The sequence below is a fragment of the Gallinula chloropus genome, assembly GCF_964237585.1.
Source record: "Gallinula chloropus genome assembly, chromosome: 7".
NCBI classification, from domain to species: Eukaryota; Metazoa; Chordata; class Aves; order Gruiformes; family Rallidae; genus Gallinula; species Gallinula chloropus.
In genome coordinates this window covers 30,676,353-30,687,931 of record NC_140092.1, presented here as the reverse complement: position 1 = coordinate 30,687,931, position 11,579 = coordinate 30,676,353, and the positions used below count along the sequence as shown (strand labels likewise).

The window sequence follows — 11,579 nt, the reverse complement described above, 5'->3', positions numbered from 1 at the left end:
GGCGGCAGGGCCGGAGTCCCTTCCCGACTCCGCTACCTCCTGCCCGGCCCCGCCGGCGTTGCTAAGCTAAACAAACCGCGGCGAGGCACGGCCCGCCCCCGACGGGGAGCATGAAGCCTACAAGCCGCCATCGGCCGGCGCACCTGGGAGCTGTATGGAAGCGCAGGGCGGTCACCTGCGGCAGACTGCGAGTTAAGGAAACAAAGCGTGGCGTTTTCCATTTCACATCCCCCCTACTAGCAAGGCACAGAGACCAACTCCATCAGCCAGGGCCGCAGGGCCCGGCTTTGCACCCTCCCTTCGGGAGCTGCACCCGTTCGTGGGCTGAAAGGCCAACACAGAAATGGGGAGAGAGGCTGCCGGGGCTGGTGTTGGGGCCAGGGCAAACGTGTCTGCTCAGAACGTGGCTGGTGGCACGGCCTTTGGCAGCAGCCAGAAGAACAGGCTGAAACAGAGCACACAGCTCCTTTAGGCGTGTGGACATGAAGCAACTAGTTGCACTATCAGCCTAAAGCTGGCAGTACATGACAACCAAGATACAAAGCGGGGAATTTCACCCCTGCTTTGTCTCAGTAAAACATCAAGGAGTGCGATAAGGTGCCAGGGTGCAGCACCCACGACACCAAGTGCAGGAGTAAAGTTTGAGATTCGGATATTCTCGGCCTGTTTTCTTACAACCTCAAATTTCTGACCACTGCTTACGGGATGGGCCCACGTAAACCTAACAGAAATATGATCTGCCTTTATTTCTCAGGATGCCAGAAAACCTTGACCAAGCCACTGTGAAAGTAGCATAATTGAGCCTGTCAGCCTGTTTATTGCAGCTGCAGCCCTAAAGCAACTGCATGAAGGCCCAGAATGAACCTATGAAGAACATCACTAACTTGTTTATTACTCCCTGTCATTCAAGAACCATAGAAAGGGTCAGATTCCACCCCAAATCTACAGGCTTGAACATCTGGCCTCACTCAAGTCCTTCAGATACTCTGCTTTCAAGACAAATCTGATTCCCCTTCAGTCCCAGATAACATCTTTGACGCTCCCAACTTTGGAACTATTTTTCATTTATTTGGTATCCAACTCCTCAGCAAACCAGTAATCACTGCCCACAGCAAAGATACTACCCCGCATGGATACAGACCGTTAATCCCGAAAGTATTTACAACTCTTTGCCACGGGTAAACCCATTTATTTACGCTCAGTAATATTTCCAAGGAGGAGCAGAGCAGGAGTAGGTAACTTCCAGACAAACTGGGAGAATTTATATGACAATTTTACGTGAAGTATAATTGATTATTACCATTGGCCCTGTGCTTACTGCTTTTGTGCTTTTTGAATAACCTTAGTCTAATTCTCATTGTGAGCCTTTATAATGCATTTTTCTGTTGTAAATTACTTTCAAATGATTGTGGGTACTAAGGCATTTTTCTAATTTAAAATTATTTTACCTCATCAGCAAGTTAGTTTTGGGATATAGCTAAGAATACGAAGTGCTCACATAAAGATGATTTTGAGACTGACTTTGGGGACATTTGTTGTAACAAGAAAAAATCTTTATAGAGTTTAGATGCACTCACATATTTCAGGGTATAAGGACCAGAAAAGACCATTTGATCATCTAGCCTGACCTCTGGCACCACACGTCACCTCAGCATTTCTCTGTGTGTTCTCTGCATCTTTATGTCGTTTTTATATTTTTAACTGCTAACATTTTCTAAACAATTTGCATTGACGTAGAATGAGAAATTCTAGTACTATGTGTCGTTATGGATTCAGAAAACATAGGAACCCTTTCACATGTTAGTCTTTAAATAAAATAAACAACGACTGACATGGTGCGTACCTGGCACCCCATCCTTACCCACTCGCCTCCTCAACTTTCATGGCCTAAGGGTGAAGAGAGAATTTGTCACTTCACCTGAAAAGGTCAGAAAGATGAGATGAGAGCATCACAATGGGGATAATCCTTTTACTGTAATTAGGGAATCATCACCTATCACTTCAACTGTAAACAAAGCCTTTTTTGTGTTCACTCAGGACTTCCAGAGCAAGTGAAGACAGCCTACAAGCTCTGCATTCTTCTGGTGCATCCAAAATCTCTTTCATTAATTACTTTTCTCGTTTACATTTTTTATCGTTGTAGGACATACAAATCTATTAAGCCCCAACATTCTTCATCGAGACACATAACAAATCAGGAGAAAAGATGCTTAAAATGTTAGTTATTGAACTATCTGGAAGCTGTTTTCTACAGCAGCAAAACAGCATTTCTGGAGTAATCGTGGGATTGAAATTGATAGGTAAATACTACGGGGAAAAAAAGCAAATTAAAAACATTCTTGACATATTGAAGGATCTAAAAATGGACACTTACTAAAAATTGACAAAGTTGTATAAGGTCCTCGAAGCAGCAATTAAATATTAACAAAACATCCAAATGACTGTCTAATGTCTGATTTACATTAAATTATGCTCAAACACTTTATAAAATCATAACCAGCCTCAAACATCATAAACATCCTTTCAGAGCATTCTTTGCTGGATGCCAGCTCTCTCCAGATCATGCTACTAGCCCATATGTTTGAACATCAACACTCTCTTAAACAGTAACTAGTTGCTAATTAGCTAACTAATTGCTAACTAGCTAATTGCTACTTACAAAGAATACATTCTGCAAAGTATGTTAAGGAAAAAACAAACTAGATGAATATACAAGACATTAAACTGCAAAATTCTTTCTGATTTCTATACAGTTTTCTTCTGAGCTATCAAAGACAAGATATATATAGCTATGAAAAACAAAGAAACTAGATTAATACCGATTATTTTCTTTCTTCCACTCTACCAGTGACTGTCACGGTATTTCTGATAGAAGTTTAAAATTATTTCTTTTGAAGGTTATTTTTGTTGTTGTTTCACTGGTAGCAAAGTTTTCAGTAAAAAAAACCCCAAAACAGTAGCACCATGTCCCCCCCACCAAAGTTGTTTTCTGGTTGTGTTACAGAAATACCGATGCCTTGATGCATTTTCTATAGGTAGAGATGCTCAGTATAAATCTCATTCTGCCAACTCTCTCAATTTCAGTAGGGAAGAGTAAAAAAAAACCTAAATTAATCATACCACAGTGATTAAATTAGTTGACTCAATTGTCTGTAAATCTGGTTTTGATCGTCACTAGTACTAGTCCCTCACCCTGAGAAGGCATAAGCAATCCTTTAGGACATGTTCTGAACAGGCTGCTCAAAAGTTCTTTTCTGTGGCTTTCTCTGAAAATAAAGACTTTAAAATACACTTCAAAACTCTGATACGTTTCTTTTCAACTACAGAAAAGGTTTTCCATGTTACTTACTGCGCTTCACATGGGAAGCTTTCCAAATTCAGTTTCACTGAATCTTGCCTTGTGTTGTAAAAGCAAGAAGGGCCCACTACCTTCTACACAAAATCTGCTTTTTATCATTACTGTATTCCCTTTCCTATTTTCTCTTGAAGTAGGGAGTCTGTGCCTTTTCTGCACTGCTTCAGATGGACATTTTTCCTAGAGCATCAGTCATTCTCGTGAGCTGCATTTCAGAATTTCTACCACAGTTTTACACACAGACTGGAAGGACTATCAATCATGATCCATTTTAACATGTCACTTAAGTGCAGGTGAATTAAAATACCAGTAAAAACACAAACCTAGATAAGTAAATTTAAATTATAGTGTGACTCTTACGTATCTTTCCAGTCCAGCATGACAAACTTTTTCAGGTCTTCCTGCAGGCTCGTTAGCTTCCCAATGATATCAAATATGCAGTAAAATGACCCCATCATTCAAATCTTTCAAAATTCAGTGTACTTTGCTATTAGATTTCAGTGCCATCACTAGCTGCTGATGAAATGCACTGACTCGTTCTTTCTGGGCTGGCCAGTGCAAGATACATCGTGATCTGAACATTCCTCTTCTCAGCTGAAGTGCATGATACAACCTGTAGTCTTGGATGTCATGAAAAAAGATCAGTATGATGGAGTTCCGGCTTTTTTCGATAGCTTGCTGAAGAGCATGATGCACCTTAAACCTGAAGCACAAAAAAAAACCCAAAATGCATGTTTTCATTCACGTGGACAAAAGAAACCCAACACACAATTCTTTTAATAGCTCACACAACAGTGCATTAGGACTCAAACAGGAGTCTTAATGTCTATTCTATGGTATGAAATTGCCCTTACTTATTTCAATTAGTTGCCTTTAATTAAAAAAAAATACTAAAAAATCATCCTCTGAAAATATAACCTAAGTCTACTGACTCGATATCACCTTGTTTAGCAAAGTCCCTTTCGTTTCAAGATCACCACATAAGAATGGTGAGAAGACTCATTTAAAGGCAAACAAATCATCTTTGGATGTTTGTGATCTCCCCAATTGTTACTTTTCCAAACATGTACTGTCAAAGCAAACAGTCTGCACAGGTGACAGCTTGACTTTTAAAAAACAAAGTAATATTGCCTTAGAGATTCAAATTTCCACTAATTTACATGTAATTAACTTGATTAATTAGGAATTATTCAGAAGTTATAATATATTAAGTCAGTATATTAAAGCAGAATTTAAATGGTATTTTTTGTTAAATGGCATTTTTATAGTAACTTCCATAAAAAAAAGATTACAGGGTTACAAAAATCTGTGAAGGCATTTTCCCCCTTATATAGAAAATTTTAGAACCTACTCACCTTTTGCACCAGGGATCCTGCAAGAGGTGTTCAGTCACAACAAAGATAATCTTCCTGCTGCTTCTTATACTGTTAATTGTGGCTTCAAATTGAGAAATACCTGCTTCAAAGTCCCGTTCTTCTAAACAAAACTTGATTTGGAAGTGTTCATTTTTTTCCAGAGAGGTGAATTTTTTTAACACCCAATCCCCATCCAGCCTTGCATGAATAACATAGGCATCATAATGAAACTCTTCCTCTTGTCTGTCAAGTTCTTTAAAACCAAGTATTCGATTTACAGAAATATTCCAGTAGAAAGCTATTCTCCACCCTTCAAAATGGGTGACAAGGACAACAAAAATGAGTAGCATCACAGTGGCGGTAGTGATCACAAAGAGAAGTTTAAATGGAGCACTGTCTTTGCAGGCTGAGCTATCAAAATACACCACCAAACTACCATGATATTTAGGTGGGGTGTTGCAAATGTACTGTGACCGCAATCCAGGTATATATGCTTGGGTCACATTGAGCCAATCAGCAAACCAAGCAATACTTTCACACGTGCAATCAAAGGGATTGGAATCCATCTCCAGTATTCTCAAGTTCTTGAAAGCTGGGCCAAACACTTTTTCTTCAACTGAGGTTATCAGGTTTTTCTGAAGGTACAACGAATTCAGAGAGGCTTGATCATTAAACAGAGCTGATGGCAGCAAATTCAAATTATTCGACCCCAAATCCAAGTGTTTTAATTGGACAAGACCCTCGAAAACCTGAACTGGAATCTCATCCAGCCCGTTTGATTTTAAGTTGAGAATAAGCAAGCTGCGAAGATTTTTCAAAAAAAGAACTGGGCCCCCAGGATTGGCATGTTTCCAAAGTCGGGCTAAATTATTGTGCTGCAAATTCAGAATGATGAGTTTGTGAAGTCCATCGAACAAATCTTCTCTTATGTTTGCTATGTTGTTATTGCTGATGTCCAGGACAGTCAGATTTTGTAGAGGATGGAAAGGCGAAGGAGAAATTGCCAGATTACTGCAGCCTACTTTCCTAAGCATCAGTTTTCTAAGGCTTGGGACAAAAATGAATGATTCACTTCGCAAAGTCAAGTTTTTATTATAGGAAAGATAAATATCTTGTATGTTATTGAGACCTTTAAACTCATGACCTGTGAGCTCTTGACTAATTTCATTGAGACCAAGATCAAGACTTTTCAGCTGTCCCAAGGAAGAAAATGCCCCACTTTCTATTGTAGAGATTCTTGTTTTTGTGAGGTTGAGAAGATGCAAACTGGAATTAGCAAGTGAGGAAAATGTTTTATTAGTTATTTTTTGTAAATTTATGTTGCAGTAAGAGAGACTCAGGTATTTCAAGTTGCTCAGACCTGTGAACATATTAGCTGTAATTCCTGGAAAATTGTTATTGTCCATTATGAGGTACTCCAGGTGGTATAGCCAACGAAAGGAAAAATCTTGAATTTTCCCATTAATTGAATTTATCAGATTCAGATGCCTGAGGCTGGATAATCCATAAAAAACACGTGAAGACACATGGATGTTGTTATGCTTCAGGTTTAAGTATTGTAAACTTGGAAGCCACTGAAATGAGTCATTTTCTATGTCAGACAGAGAGTTTTGGGAAAGGTTCAAAACTGTAAGATTTGTTCCTTCCAGTCCCTGGAAAGTTGACTTGCCAATGTATGAAAGCTTCACCTGGCTCAGCGAGAGGTTCTGAATTGACGTGTTTGATAACTCTGTACAAAGCTTTTTTGTGCAATTCTCACCAAGCTCAACGTTGTTCAGTACGAGGCCAAACAGATTCCCAATTGCACGTAAACAGCCCGTGTGAAACTAAAAGGAAAAGAAAAAAAAAAGAATTTTGTCCTAAGCAAGAGGATTACATGAGAAAATTGACCCATAAAGCCAACATTTAGAAAGGTTTTCAAAAAAGATTTTCAAGCAGAATGAAACTCCGACACTCAGATTTTTCTACAGCCAACTCTAGACAAATACTTCTTGGAGATCCAAATTCTTGTGATAATAGTGGTAAAATTTGTAACCTGATCGTAATTATGAGCAGTACCCATTTAGAAGAAGATAAAAAGTGGCTGAGTGAAATGCAAGTTAATTACAGTTGTGTTACCAACTACTAAATCTCTTTCACTAGAAGTATCACCGCAATTGAGAGGGATACCAGTATAACAGTGTAGCTGTTTTTTGCACTAGAACAAAGTTATTTGAGCCTTCAGACAGCCAAGAAGAAACCCAGTTTCTCTGTGTGAGCAGGAACTAATCTCAGAAAATGTGATACCACACACTTGCTCCCACAATGTAAATCACAAGCCTCCATCATAGTGCTGGCCCCTCATTTTTATTCAAATGTAAGCTGAATGATTAAATACTTATTTGTCAGCTTTTCAAAAAAAAAAAAAAATCAGAGCAGATTAATCTAGCATAAAGTAGCACTGCCCAAGGAAGGAGCAGTCCCATCTAATTATCCACATGCTGTACCTTTGCACCAATATGGCCATACATGCAGCTGCATGGTGAGCCAGATTGCTTGTACTCAGGCTGGTTCCCTCTTCAAGACAAAACTAATCTCTGTAATTTCCCCAGTGATCCAAATGCATCGCCTCATTAAAGCTTGTGCCAGAAAGAGGGAGGGATGAAGAGGCCAAGAGAAAGAGGATGGTGGCGTTCACAGAATTACAAGGTTGGAAAAGGCCTTTGAGATCATCAAGTCCAACTGTTCCTGTCCTATGCTAAACCCTAACCTTAACCCTAAAAGAAAAAAACCAAACAAACCTCATCTACCCTTTTTCTAAACACATCCAGGGATGGTGACTCAACCCCCTCCCTGGGCAGCCTGTTCCAGGCCCTGACAACTCATTCAGTGAAATACTTTTTCCCTAGCATCTGCTCTGACCCTGCCCTGGTGCAGCTTTGTGCCATTTCCCCTTGTCCCATCTCCTGTCCCCTGGCTGAAGAGACCATCACCCACCTCTCTACATCCTCCTGTCAGGTAGTTGTAGGCAGTGATAAGGTCTCCCCTCAGCCTCCTCTTCTCCAGGCTGAACACCCTCAGCTCCCTCAGCCGTTCCTCATAGGATTTGCCCTCCAGCCCCTTCCCCAGCCTGGTTGCCCTTCTCTGGACTTGCTCCAGGACCTCAATGCCCTTTGTATGGTGAGGAGCCCAGAACTGGACAGCACTCAAGTTGCTGCCTCACCAATGCTGTGTGCAGGTTGCCTCTCAGCTGTGGTACAAATGTATGCCACTTTGCAATAGTGTTGTAATTCCAGTGAACATGTTTGCAAATTCACTGCAAATTCAGTATTTGCGTGTTGAAGGTCAACCAGTTCACAATTGTAGCACTTGCCACCGCTCTTCAAAGGATCACCTGTAACACTGGGAAGCAAGGTAGGTGGCAGAACAAACACTCTTTTTTTAAGGAGTAAATATACTTTTCTGCAATGACTATTTCTCTGGGGTAGCCCACAAGCATAAATGAACGTTCTCTTTCATTAATTAGGAATCATAGAAGCACAGCATGTGTTAGCTTGGAAGGAACCTTGAAAGGCCATCTAGTCCAACCCCCTGCAGTAAGTAGGGGCCTCTTTACTACATCAGGTCACTCAGAGCTCCGTCAAGCCTGACCTTGAATATCTCCAGGGATGGGGCCCCCACGCCCCTGGGCAACCTGTGCCAGAGATCCACCAGCCTCACAGTGAAGAGCCTAAATATCTCCTTTGTGAGTTTAAAACCATTACCCTTTGTCCTACTGCTACCTGCCCTTGTAAACAGTTCTTCCCTAGTTTTCTTATAGGCACCTTTCAGGTTTTGGAAGGCTGCTATAAGATCCTCCTGGACCCTTCTCTTCTCCAGGTGTGTGACACCTCTGAACTTCATGGAACCAGCTCTTGCTAATTTCAGTGGGAGAAAAATAATTACATCTATCACTAGTGGAGGTCAGGAGTAATGCTGTAGAAAATAGAATGGTTTTATCTTGGACCTCAGTGGGTGAACAATGGAATATAAATGCCATACAGTCAATCATAAAGAATAAATTGGGATAGTTCCATTTTATGCTTACACACATAGAATTTCTGATTAAAAGCTTCCTACCTCTTTCAGCGGGTTTGATGACAAATCAAGACTATTCAATGATGCGTTGCTGAGAAAACTGAAGTCTTCCTTTTTTAACTCAGTGATTTTATTGTTAACCAACATGAGCTCGCGAAGGTTCTTCAACTGTTGCTGCAACCCTAAATTTGCTGACTTCAAGGAATTATGAGACAGGTCCAAAATAATCAAGTTCTGCAGAGAAAATGCAAACAGAATAGTATAGAATTATTTTTATTTTATATAAAACAAAACTATTTTGAAATATTACCTTAGAGTCTAATTGATCAGAAATTGGTTGCAGTGCAATAATTAAAATAAATTTGTAGTAGAGAAATGGCTGCTTCCAGGCTCCTTCAGGGAGAAGCATTCTGTATCTTCCACACTGGTAACTTTCATTGTATTCATGGTCTTAACCAGCTGAAATATCTCCTGCAAACCAATGGATTACTTGGTCTAAAGTTCCTTAATCCACTGGAAGCCCTCCTGCTCCAGATAAAGTAAAAGTCTACAGCTAGCTGCAGTTACAACTACTGCAGTATCAAATGTATTCTGCCCTCTTCTGTGTGGTAAACACAAGCGAGGAAGGTGAAGGGGAGTGCAGTAGCAGGCTATAAAGATCAGTACTTTACATCTTGTACATGCCCAGGTGCTCAGGCACCTCTGGAGATTATCTAGTCCAACCTACATGCCAGAACAGGATCACCTTGAGCAGGCTGCACAGGACAGCATCCAGGTGGGGTCTGAATGTCTCCAAAGAAAGAGACTCCACAACCTCTCTGGGCAGCCTGTTCCAGTGCTCCATCACCCTCACAATGAAGAAGTTATATTTTTTTCAGCTGCAAATGGGCAGCTGTTCTGTACATACACTAGAAAATACAGTAAATTCCTCATTCACATGAAAAGGTGCATTTCTAAAACTTACCTCCAGGGTTTTGAAAGGATTATTTCCTACATCTATCCTGTTGTATCCTAGATGGAGCTCGGTCAGGTTGGTGCAGGAAGCAAAGACTCTGTCAGGAAGCTTATACAGTTGATTATGTCCTAACTTCAGAATCTGCAACAGGGGCACATTCTTGCACAAGTCTGGTTGCAGTTTAGAGATGATGTTGTAGCCTGCATTCAAGTAAACCAGCTGGCTGTACCTGGTCAGGTTTGCTGGACCTAGTTGTCTGAGCTGATTATGAGACATGTCCAAACCCGTTATATTGTTTGGGAGATCAGAAGGAATTTGAGTCAGCTTCAGGTGACTGCAGTCAGCCATTTCATTTCGGATCTGACATTGCTTTCCAGCAGATGCACACAGCAAGCAGACGGACACCAGTCTGACAGATAAGCTGCTCCACCAAAAACCAGCACTCCCCATTGTTTTATCTGCAAAGGCAAAATGAACACAGCACCACAGTACAAGTTACTGTATACTTATATCTTGAACTGAAGGGTAAGCAAGCCAGGCTCAAAAAACATGGAGGTTTATACTGAGCAAACAGTGTTTTTCATCTATAAAGTAGCACTCATTTCTGCAGAAAAGGTATGTCTAATAATCTCTCTAAATTAAGATTTTTCCTTGAAACACAATAGTATTGTCTTGGGCAAAAATAATTATGTTCAAAAAGCTACAAACACTTTCTCTATTTTAACTTCAAATTTCCAACCTTTTCCTCCTTTCTTATTAATTTTTCATTGCTTTAACTTGCATAAAGTGATAGACTATACACAGCCCCCTCAATGTTAATCAGTGTGCTCTGAGCTTAACTCCACTTCAGAGCTATAGGCAGTAGGTGTGCCTGATATTCCGCTTCTTTATTTTACAGTTCTTGCCAGCTCTTGTTTTCCAAGACAGCCACACAAAATTGTAAACCGCCTTTCCATCTCAGTGAAAGAAGGAATACCAGGCTACAGAAAGGTGTATGAGAAAGAATAAATCAGTACTCACCTAATTAGAGAAAGAAATGCAGAAGAGACAAGGTGAATAGAAAATTCTGTCCTTAGATTCAATACATTTATCCGAATACTGTCAGGAAAACGTACATATTTAAGAATTCTATAGCCTAACCCTTTGTCTTTGGAGCATTTCCATTAGGATATCAATGTCTGTCCACTGATGCTCTAATCTCCAATGGCTCTGCCAGTTCAGGCAGCATTTCTGATATATCTCAGTCTTTCACATTTCACAGGATCACAGAACATTAGGAGTTGGAAGGTACCTCAGAAGATCATCTAGTCCAAACTTCCTGTCAGAGCAGGATCACCTAGACTAAATCACACAGGAACACATCCAGGAGAGTTTGAATGTCTCCATTTCCTTCAGTTTCAATTTAGAACCCAATATGGTCTATCCTTCAGTTTTGATGCAGTTTTGATTTAGTGAATTTAGATTTAAATTCACCTGGCAATCTTGTAATACAGCTTTACTGGCTAAGGAGAAACACATTAATTCCACATACGTTCTTGCTGGAATAGAGCTGTAAGAGCTCAGAAGGGTTGACTAGCCTGTTGAGGCATAGAGCTTCCTTGTCTATTTAAATACATTTCTGCTAATCAAGATGAGTCCAGTGTATCTTTTTTATCATTCTCTATGAAACTAATCTTTAGTAGGGGGAGAACAAATACTTGATGAGTGCTTGCAATATTTTTTCATGCTTTAGTGAGACCAGTGAGCTTAATTTCTTCTGCTTATTATTTTCTAAAAAATCTAAAGCTTATATTTTTACCCAGGAAGCTTTGTGTGTCTCCAATCTCCACATATATGGCCCTCTGCCAAAAAGCCTGGA

The 11,579-nt window shown here is 40.2% G+C and overlaps 1 protein-coding gene across 1 annotated transcript; it reads right to left on the bottom strand.

Annotated features, from left to right (window-relative positions):
• Window positions 1-3,829: 3,829 nt before the first annotated feature.
• TLR3 (toll like receptor 3) lies at window positions 3,830-10,171 on the bottom strand (the record flags this gene model as incomplete). The annotated part of the gene is made up of 4 exons (XM_084266893.1): window positions 3,830-4,058; window positions 4,711-6,536; window positions 8,809-9,000; window positions 9,731-10,171. 4 exons carry the CDS (start codon window positions 10,169-10,171, stop codon window positions 3,830-3,832), a joined length of 2,688 nt encoding a protein of 895 aa, XP_084123019.1.
• Window positions 10,172-11,579: the final 1,408 nt, after the last annotated feature.